At 35.1% G+C, this 11,474-nt stretch overlaps 1 protein-coding gene across 2 annotated transcripts in view; it reads right to left on the bottom strand.

The window, feature by feature from the left end:
• LOC114325370 (potassium/sodium hyperpolarization-activated cyclic nucleotide-gated channel 2) overlaps nucleotides 1-7,056 on the bottom strand; it is a 571,529-nt gene extending 564,473 nt beyond the window's left edge. For both annotated transcript variants that reach the window (XM_050653526.1, XM_050653525.1), the window contains exon 1: nucleotides 6,801-7,056. In XM_050653526.1, the coding sequence (XP_050509483.1) occupies nucleotides 6,801-6,824 (24 nt within the window). In that variant the 5' untranslated portion in view covers nucleotides 6,825-7,056. The remainder of the gene's footprint in view (nucleotides 1-6,800) is intronic.
• Between the last annotated feature and the right edge of the window lie 4,418 nt (nucleotides 7,057-11,474).

Raw genomic sequence — 11,474 nt, forward strand, 5'->3', positions numbered from 1 at the left:
GTTATTAAAGATCAAAGATTTTAATTTTTCTTGAAAAAAATGCATGTTTTTAACCAATTTTTCATAAATAACTCAAAAACTGTAAGTTTTTACAAAAAAGTTATTATTACCACAATTAAAGCTAATAAAATATTAAACAAACTACTTATTAGAAAAACCTTTTAGTGGTAACTAAAAGTGAGTTATAGGTAATTAATGCCTGGTTGCACCAACAGATCTTAAGCTCCAGCTTAGCTAAGCTCTGCTTATAGATAGGACCACCGGAAGTATCAGCTACTTTGCACCATAATTTTGGATTCTTACCTTGTTATCAAGTATATCTATTATTATATTATGATATTCCTATTATATTTTATTGTAATTATATTACATTAATTCTTATGATATTCTCGACTTAAACCTAAGATCTGTTGCTGCAACCAGGCATAAATGTATATTTTTTCGGTGAGTATTCAGGCTTAATAATGGGAAAATTATAGTCGAATAGATAGAAGCGGATTTTGTGCGTGATAAGTAATATGGAAAAACTATACGGGGATATGTTGAATTAGTTGTCTACATGACTTTCCCCAACGACCGGAAACCAGAGTGGGGGACGAGGGTAGTTATAAGGGGTCAAAGTCGAGGTTTTTATTATTTTTTTGTGACGCTGCCAGGACGCTGTGATCTTGTGAACGCTGAAATCTCCAGGGGTGGTACGCTGCGTGGCCGACAAACGGGTGGGGGTAGGGGTGAACATAAAAAATATAAGGGTTTTTTGCGACGTTGGTGATTTAGATAGTGCACCAAAATTTGGGAATAAGTAGGCCATGACATAACTAAAATCCCCAAAGCCGGAAACCATAGTGAGGGACGAGGGTAGTTATAAGGGGGCAAAGTCGCGGTTTTTATTATTTTTTTTTGTGACGCTCATGATCGAAATAGTACATCAAAACTTGGGAATAAGTAGGTCATGACGTAACAAAATAAAATCCCCAGGGGAAGAACGCTGCGTGGCCGACAAAGGGGTATGGGCAGGGGTGAATATAAAAATTATAAGGGATTTTTTGTGACGTTCGTGATCGAGATAGTAAACCAAAATTTGGGAGTAAGTAGATTATAACGTAACTAAGCAAAACCTCCAGTGGCGGAAACCAAAGTTGGGGATGAGGGTAATTTTAAGGGATCAAAGTCGCAGTTTGTATTATTTTTTTTTGTGACGCAGCACAACATTTGTCCCCCACGCAGCATTCCGCCCTGGAGATTTTACTTAGTAATGTCATGATCTACTTATTCCCAAATTTTGGAGCACTATCTCAATCACGAACGTCGCAAAAAAACCCTTCTATTTTTTATATTCACCCCTACCCCACCCCTTTGTCGGTAATGCAGCGTTCCGCCCCTAGATATTTTACTTAGTTACGTCATGACAAACTTATTCCCAAATTTTGGTGCACTATCTCGATCATGAGCGTCACAAAAAAATAATAAAAACCACGACTTTGACCCCTTATAACTACCCTCGTCCTCCACTCTGGTTTCCGGCCGTTAGGGAAAGTCATGTACCCAACTAATTCAACATATCTCCGTATAGTTTTTCCATATTACTTGTCTACTTATTAAATTAAACATCTGTCAAAATACTCAGAAATATATATCAAATGAGCCCCCAAACAAGTTGATAGTTTTCAAAATTTATGTTCCAAAAATTTTTTAAAATTTATCTTTTAAAAATTTTTCCAGAAAATGTTATTGTTTTTTTTTTAATAACTCCGTTAATTTTTACGATATCAGGTTCAACTAAAAATCATTTGGAAACTAATTCCAAGGGCTATTAAACCACGTTGAATTTAACCTTTTAAACCCCTGACTTTTTTAAAAATAAAAGTGTAAACGGCCCCGATTACATGGTTTTCGCAGCAAAATTTAAGCTTTAAACGTTTCTATCTCGCTTATTTTTTACCCTACAGAAATAGTAAAACAGGTAAAATATTTGATACAGACAAAACTAAAATTTGGTTATACACTGGCGAGCAAAAAATTTAGGTCACTAGATGAATTATTTGATGCCTCGGATTTCCTAAACCTGTTGCCCGACTTGAATGATTTTTTTAGTATGTTATAGCTTTATTTTTTAAGAATCTTAATGTGTTAATATTGTTGCTAGACAGGTAAATGTCATTTTATACCGGGTGTAACAATCATACTGTGTTTTTCTTAAAGTTCGGAACACTCTGTGGAATACTATAGCATAGACAAAATATTGAAATTATAACTCAATTGTAGCCTTAGGCTTTCTTAACATTTTCTTTTTGATTCATTTGCTTATTTCAGTTGCATGTCTCAATCGGTTTTAGAGCAACAAATAAACCGTCAGTTTTTAATAAAAAATTCAACATCCCGTGTCACGGAAATTAAGCATTTGTGGACATATCTTTATAAAGCAATCGGTCATTAATTTTTCATGCAGAATTACCCATTAAAGTTTGTCGCCCTTATTTAGAAACACCCTGTATTGATGAAGAACATGGCTAGTTGTTAAAGTACCTAACTTTTTTATTATCCAACATAAGCAAATCAATCAAAAAAGAAAATGTTAAGAAAGCCTAAGGCTACAATTGAGTTCTAATTTCAATATTTTATCTATGCTATAATATTCCACAGAGTGTTCCGAACTTTAAGGAAAAACACAGTATGATTGTTACACCCGGTATAAAATGACATTTACCTGTCTAGCAACAATATTAACACATTAAGATTCTTAAATAATAAAGCTATAACATACTAAAAAAATCATTCAAATCGGACAACAGGTTTAGGAAATCCGAGGCATCAAATAATTCATCTAGTGACCTAAATTTTTTGCTCGCCAGTGGATATCATTTTTTACGTATATTGAGTATTTTTGGAGTTATTAACTAACTTTTAAATTAATAACTTTTTTGTAAAAGCTTGAGTTATACGTGAAAACAGCATGCAATTTTTTTACGAAAAAATGAAATTTTTAATATTTTATAACTTAAAAAGCATTGATTTATGTTAATAACTTTATATAACAAATTTTGCTTAGAATTTGTCCCTCTATCGATTTATAATAAAATCGATTTATCGTATTTATAATAAAATTATGTTCACCCCCGAGAAGGGGTGGCATCCACCCCAAGGGTAAAAGCGCAAGTTGAGATCATGTCACCTTTGTTCCTAGAGGTATCCTCTAACTACTCATAAATTTTCATGAAAATCGATGGAGGTTCAACGAAATCGGAGGTGAAAACCTTCAGTGACTGCACTAAAAGTACCGTATTCAAAGGGATATGAATCATATTCCGTACCGTATTCAATGATCAATACATTATAGTAAATAAGGAAATTTTACAAGATAAAATTTGTCACTATTTTGAGTAATGTTTATTGTTCTACGATTTACAAAAGATTTTTGGGATCGTAAATGAAAATAGTCTATAATACCTACTCTATAGCATCGAAGAGATAACTTTGAATTATTTTTTTTCTCTGATTCTGGCCTTGGTTTAGAACTAGAACCTTTAGCCACGTAATTGTATAGCTTATCACTAACTCAGGTGTAATGTGTAGTGTGTGTGTGTGTTGAGTAAGTGTCTTGTTACTTTGCAAAGTCGACGTCATTGTCTTTGCAAAGAGACGCTAATTGTATCCGAACGTCTGCGGTCCCTCCGGTGAGTACCGCAGACTTTGAATTATATCAGCTATACGCAGATCAATATGAACCAGGGCACCAACACAATCCGTTATTTCAATTATAGATTTGAACAGTCACACAAAAATAGATGCTTGAAAATAGATGCTACAAACGGGTAACTAAGAAGGAACTAAACTACGCATGGAAAATGGAAAGAGAAGTATTCTTAGGATAACCGTGCCGGAAAAAAAATAAAGCAATGACGCTTTGCGACAGATGAACATAGACAAACAGTAATAAAATCAAAATATAGATGGTTATGGCATGTAGCTTTGATGTTAAAAAAGAACAACTGAATGGGAAGTATACACTGCAAAGAGGACCTGGAAGTTCTTTAATGCTATGTACCGATGACATTCGAAAAGAATTGGAAGAAAGAACTCTAGATATGGACGGAAAATGCTGAATGTAAATAGAGGGAGAGACCTACGTGGCTAGGAGATTTAAACAGGGTAAATCTCGCAGATGAAGTCTTATGCCACAAACAGTGGAAGTAGACACACAGTGAAACAGACATACACTATGAATGAAAAATAGTAAAAAGTAAAATGAAAATAACTAGATATAGATACGGCATGTAGCTAGGATTGACAAAAAGGACTTCTAAATGAAAACCAACGACTGGCAAGACGACCTGGAATGTATTCGGTATTATGAAAAGTAGCTGGGAAAGTTTGAAGAGAGTTGGAGAGGTTACTCCACATGTGGACGGAAAATGTCACAAAGAGGGGAAGTAAAGACAGACACGCCAAAATTAAGATGAAAGGATGCTATGGATCGGAACGTTAGGAAAATAGATGCTACAAACGGGCAACCATTGTAAATTTATAGGACTGAATTGCAAAGATTTAAGGAAGACCGTATTTTAGGGTTATAGAAAAGTGATTATGATAAGCACATCTACCAGTAAGAATTCAGGGAAGGCAGTTCCACTATAGGTCCACAAAATTACACAAACAATCGAGAAATGTCACATCATCTTCATAGGGTTCAGACAAGCATGTGACAGTATTGGAACCAAATGAACAAAGTTTAATGAAATAAAGGAAGAGTCAAGGTCGGCAAATTTAAAACAAAATATCTAATCTGCTCTAGAATAGAAGATAACAAGACGACGAGATTAATCAAAATAAAAAACTTCACTTTTGAAAGAGGTCAACATGTTAAATACTTATGAGTAATTTTTGAATTGCAAAATAAGAGAAGTGAAGAGGTAACGGAGCAAATACTAGCAGGAATCACAACATATTGGAGATGCCATGGGCTTATGAGACCCAGAAAGGGAACCCGGTCATGAGTGATATCAAAATCCTGTAAGTAAGAAACTGTAGGGATCTATGCACAGATAGAAATGAATGGAAGAAAATTGTGACGAAACGTAGTCATACAACAAAATTTTACAATACACAAGAAAAAATCGGAGTGATTCACCGCAGCAAGCGGTTCAAACTGTTCAAAGTGCTCTAAGAGTGACAAACATTCCATCAAAAATCAAAGGTCTTGATCATGGTCAAGATAAGCACATATACAGGGTGTAGCAAAAATACAGGTCATAAATAAAATCACATATTCTAGGACAAAACTAGTTACGCTGAACCTAACTTACCTTAGTACAAAAAATATGCACACAAAAACAGTTAGTCCTTTGAAGTTACAAAATTAAAATATATTTTGTCCGATATATCGAAAACTATTAGAGATTTTTTAATGAAAATGGACATGTGACATTATCATGGCAGGAACATTTTAAAAAGAAATTATAGTGACATTTGTGCAGCTCATAAAAATTTTATGTGGATTTAGTTCCCTTAAACCCCCCCAAAACTTTTATGTACGTTCCAATTAAATTATTATTGTGGCACCATTAGTTAAACACAATGTCTCTAAAACTTGTTTGCCTCTTAGTATTTTTTCGATAAACCAGTTTTAATCGAAATGCAGCTTCTTTTTTAATATGTTTACATAAAAATTTTATGGGGGTTTTGTGCTTTTAAACCCCCCAAATTTTTGTGTACGTTTCATTAAAACTATTATTGCGGTATCATTAGACATCACAGTGTTTTTAAAACTTTTTTTCTCTTAGTATTTTTCCGATGTAATTTATAAATAAATTTTCATATTATTATCAGGTCTCTATAATCGTACTTAACCGTATATAAATATGTGGTGAATTTGAAAAATATTCAAAATATCTCGATAAAAACTAGCTTTTCAAAAAAGTACTAAGACACAAAAAAGCTTTAAAAACATTGTGTTTAACTAATGGTGTCACAATGATAATTTAATTGGAACGTACAAAAAGTTTGGGGGGTTTAAATAAACAAAACCCCCATAAAATTTTTATGGGGTGTACAAATTTCAGTATATATTTGTTTTAAGATGTTCCTGTTCTAAGAATTCCACATGTCCGTTTTCAATAAGAAACCTCAAATAGTTTTCGATATAATGGAAAAAATCAATTTTTATTTTATAACTTCAAAGGGCTGTAACGTTTTTATGTGCACATTTGTACTAAGGTAAGTTAGGTTCAACTGAAGTATTTTTGGTCCCAGAATATGTGATTTAATTTATGACCTCTATTTTTGTTACACCCCGTATTTAACATATAGTGCAACAATATTTGCAAAACTTAATGGTTAGCGTAGAAGAAACAATAAAATAAATGAAAACCATAATGGTATTAAAATTACAAGCCAAGCAGACACAGAAAATATGGAAAGGCGTATGCATGAGTTGAACGAAATGACCAGACAGAGATCTTTGGAGACGGAGAATACATGATATCACGGTGACCACTGCATTCTCTTATGGGGACTGAAGAGAGCTCAGAGAAGAAGCAATAAAATAAATATAAACTGTAATGACATTAACAGTACAAGCAATTTTAACATCTAACAGTACGTCATGGGTGACTAGATATGAAATGCAGCATCTCTAAGAGCTACAAGATAAAAAAATAATTTTTCTCGAAAAAATGGATTGTTTTTGTTATAAGAATAAAAATTACTTGATAAAAACGTTATTTAAAGGTATTTCTAAGTGGACTAATAGATCTTTTGTCAAACTCTAAGAAGAGGAAACGCTACTTGAAGCTATAACCTACCTTCCCGCTGCCTTTGTAATTCATGTCGTTGGAAAGGTAATCCGTAATTAACAACGTTTCGTCGTCGATGGCCGTCACCAGCGAATCGGTGCACGTGTTCGTATTCTCGATGCTGATCTTAATCGAGTCATCCTTGGCGAGGCGGCAATGCGGCGGCGGCGTTCGAATCTCTTCTTCGGACTGCGAAGCGGCCGCTACGCGTCCGTTGGCTAGGCGCAGACTAGGCGCGCGTCTCCCCCTCTCCCCACCCCCACCGCCGCCGCCTCCACCGCCACCTCCACGTCTTTCGACGGCCCCGACGACGCCGACGCCTGCGCTGTTGTCCGCACCGCCACCGTCCCTGAAACAAAAAGAGATGGAGTTAGTATAAGGGGGGACAAGCACGTGTTTCGCTTTGATGCCATTTGTCAGCATTTAAAAATATTGGTGAGGGGAATACAAAAATAACGAGAGGGGAAAAGCAGGTAACGAAAACAGTCGTATATTATCTAATACAATGTTTTGTCGTGAGAAAACTGTTATTGCTAAATATGGACGGTCGTTGAAGTGTTCTCTTCACTTAAAATTGTTACACTGTATTAAAATATATTTTAATGGATTTGTTTGCAAATTCATTACTTTCGGAACAAAAACTTTACAGACTTGACAGTAATAAAGTTTTTGTTGAGTAAAATTGAGTCCTTCATAAAAAAAACTAATAAAAAAAGGAAATATTGTAATAATGTTATTTATTACAATATTACAAATTCTTCAAAAATCGAACAGTATTATTATATCAAATACCCTTTGTTGCACTATCAATCTGAGCTCCCTCTACGATACCGCGAAAATAATAACATTTGCAAAGCTGTATGCTAGGCGCAAAAAGTACCAGCCTGTCGCTGCAAAATAGGTGATTATTTGCCTGCTGTCCATCTGATGGCGTTCATCTTATTTAATAAATACGTTTTTCTTAGTTTTTAACAGCCGATGTATACATTGAAATGAGTACCGACTATACAACATCACGTCCTTATGAACAAAATCGCGTACGAGTATTACAGTCAACAATATGGACTAAATATGGTAAACGACCGTAGACAACGATGTGTAATTTTTGAGTAAGCTCTGGATCAGCTGAAATCTGACCCTAATTTTCATCGAATAATACTCTTCAGCAATCAAGGCCATTTTATGATGAATTTAGGACGATACCAATCCAGATGAAGATCCACGAGAGTCCAATATATACCGAAAAATCACTGTTTTGTTTGGATTTTGGATTGGTGACGTCATTGGTGCATGTTTCTTTCAGAACTTCGTTGGCCAGGCCACCATTGTCAACTGCAAGATCTATAGGTCAATGAATACCAACTTCACTTGGCCTAAGTTGGATTATGTAGATACCAACGACATACGATTTCAACATAATGACGCTACGTGAGCCACGGCTTATTCCACATTGGACAATATGCATGAGCGATTTGAGGGCATAGTCATTTCTCCTGGAGGTGGTATGACCTCGCTACGGAGATCGTGTGATTTAACCCTGTTGAGGCTCTTTCTTGTGGTGTTTTCTTAAGTCGCAGATCGATGTGAATCCACGAAGCCACAAACCCAGAGGCCCTCAAAACCGACATAACCCGGTCAAATGTAACCTGGTTTATGCACCAAAGTCATCGTAAAACGGACATTTCCGTCAAAAGCCTCGACAGACATTTGAACGATGTTATATTTCATAAACATACAGAAACCATTTTCAATTTCGTTGCAACACGAAACTACAGCCGCATTATACTCTAGTTTAATCAGCGAGTGCAGCAAGCACCTCTACCGGTTTCAAAACTTATTAGTCTCTTATCAGGAGGCACATATGCTGCTCTCTCTGACCCAACAGGACAAACCCCGGCGTGCAGTTACGGATTGCAACGAACGAAATAGCAGGGATGCCCTAGCGGCAACTGATAGCAAAAGACTAAATTTTCAATCTAATGAAAAATATTAACCAGATTGAAAACAATGGGAACCTTCTTAGGTTACACCTCCGAGGCTTCTAAAATTTGCAAGCCATAACGGATGCTGAGACTAAAGAAGATGAGGGAATTTTACAATTTATTTAAATGCATAAATCATCATCAATCAGCCCTGATTTGTACATTGTTGAGCGTTATAGTCCTCTAGATATTTTCACTTATTTCTTTTCTGCGCCTCTGCTATCCACACAGAGTTGGTCACAGCTCTTTTGAGGTCGTCGAAGCGTTAGATCTCTTCTCCTGCTTTGTTTGTCTGCCTGTGGTAACCAATCTACCAATTTTTTTGTCTACCATTCTCTCATTTTTGCAATATGTCCGTACTATCTCCATTTTTGCCTTGAAATACGTTCGATAATGTCTTCCAGTCCAGTTCGTCTACGAACTTCCTCATTTCTCAAGCTTAGGGATTTCTAGAAAATTTAAAGGTAGGAAGCGCCTAACTATGAAATATTATATTATATACCTACGTAACCTATACTTCTTTTTCTTCTTCAGGTGCCATCTCCGCTACGGAGGTTGGCAATCATCATAGCTGTTTTAATTTTTGAGGCAGTAGCTCTAAACAGTTGTTTTGAGCTGCATCAAAACCATTCTCGCAGGTTCTTCAGCCATGAAATTCGTCTTCTTCCTATGCTTCTCCTGCCATCTATCTTTCCTTGCATTATGAGTCGCAGGATGCCATACTTCACGCCCCGCATCACATGTCCGAGATACTGTAGTTTTCTTTCTTGAATTGTAAGTTCAACTTCCTTCTCTTTACCTATTATTCTTAGTACTTCGTTGTTCGTAACTCTATCTACCCAGGAAACCCTCATAATTCTTCTATAGGTCCACATTTCAAAGGCGTTAAGTCGTCTCATTGTCTCTACATTTAACGTCCATGATTCCACTCTATAGTATAGTACACTGTATACGTAACATTTTGTTAGGCGTACTTTAAGAGCTAATGTTAAATCTTTGCTACATAGGACCTTTTTCATTTTCATAAAACTAGAACGTGCTTTTTCGATTCTGACTTTGATTTCTGCAGTGTAGTCATTATTTTCTGTTATAAGTGTTCCTAGGTAAGTGTACTTTTTTACTCTTTCGATCTGATGGCCCTCTGCTATCAAGATTTCGTTAGTATTATGGTTGTTTTTACTAATTTTCATAAACTTCGTATTTTTGATATTGAGAGTCATTACTACACCTTATTATTTTACTCATGAGTCTTTGCAGGTCTCGTAAACTATCGGCTATTATTACTAGGGATGGGAAAAACCTACCGGTTTAAACCTAAAACCGGTTTTTTATTTCGCAATAACCAGTTTTACCGGTTGTTTTTTTGTCCCGGTTATAACCGGTTTTTTCTTTTTAAAGTAAAAACCGGTTATTAGGTTTTTACGGCGATTAGGATTAGGTTAGGTATTATTTTGGATCCCAATCATAATTATTATTCTCAAGTAATTATTCCAAAAAAAACCATAATTCCAATTTTATTTTATTTTATAAAATACAGAAGCAAACTGAAAGTGCAATCTCACATCATCCAGAAACAATTATTAAGTTGTATTATAATATTTCCTTGAAAAGGTATTTGTAATCATAATATTTACATAAGAAGCGATCTGGTTGAATTAGACGCAAACATCATCTATTTTTTACACTTAACTCTTGACATTGAAAGTGGGTGAATGACTTTTTCTGATTACCAAAAATAATGCTCTGACTAGGAATATCGAATTACTGATTACGAATACGAATCTCCAAGAATTTCGCTACGTTTTCAAAATGATACACTTATACTTACAGAAAGTATTAAATAAGTTAAAATGTACCTATTCTACAAATATACAAACGTGTTAAAAGTAATACATGTTCTTTCGATAGTATTACTAATTTTGATCATGTTGATATCGAGTCGAATGGAGTACCGCAAACTAAAGTGTATTGTTAATGTAACTTTGTAACCTATTGGATTAAAAAAAAACCAAAACCCGGTTTTTCCAAAAACCGATTTTTTTCTTGGTCGGTTATAACCGCCAGATTAAACCGTAAGCAAAAAAACCGGTGTAACCGAAAACCGGTGTTTTGTCAAAAACCGCCATCCCTAATTATTACTGTATCATCTGCATATCTGATGTTGTTAACTAAGACTCCATTTACTCTTATGCCGACTGTTTCATCTTCCAGAGTTTCTCGCATTACCTCTTCAGAATAAGCGTTAAATAATAAAGGTGATAGTATGCAGCCTTGCCGGACTCCTTTCTTTATTTCCATTTCTTCAGATGTTTCTTTTTCAATTCTTACTATTGCTCGCTGATTGTAATAGAGGTGTGTTATTAGTCTTAAATCTCTTTCATCTAGGTTTTCAGAATTTCCATGAGTCGATCATGTTTTTCTTTATCAAACGCTTTATTGTAGTCTATAAAACAGACGTAAAGAGGAGGGTTAACATCCAAACATCTCTGTGTCAGCACGTTGAAGGAGCTGTAACCTATACTTAACCAGATTTAATTTTTTTAATTATCTGTTTTAGCCAGACGATAGTTGTCCTATTAAATTCATTAAACGAATGATTATTTTGCGATAATAATTGGTAGTCATAAACAGTAAGCAATAAATCAACACCATTACGGTGTAACTGTGAATACATTTACATAAAGTGATTCATCGAGGGTGT

This window comes from Diabrotica virgifera, chromosome 6 (assembly GCF_917563875.1).
Source record: "Diabrotica virgifera virgifera chromosome 6, PGI_DIABVI_V3a".
NCBI classification, from domain to species: Eukaryota; Metazoa; Arthropoda; class Insecta; order Coleoptera; family Chrysomelidae; genus Diabrotica; species Diabrotica virgifera.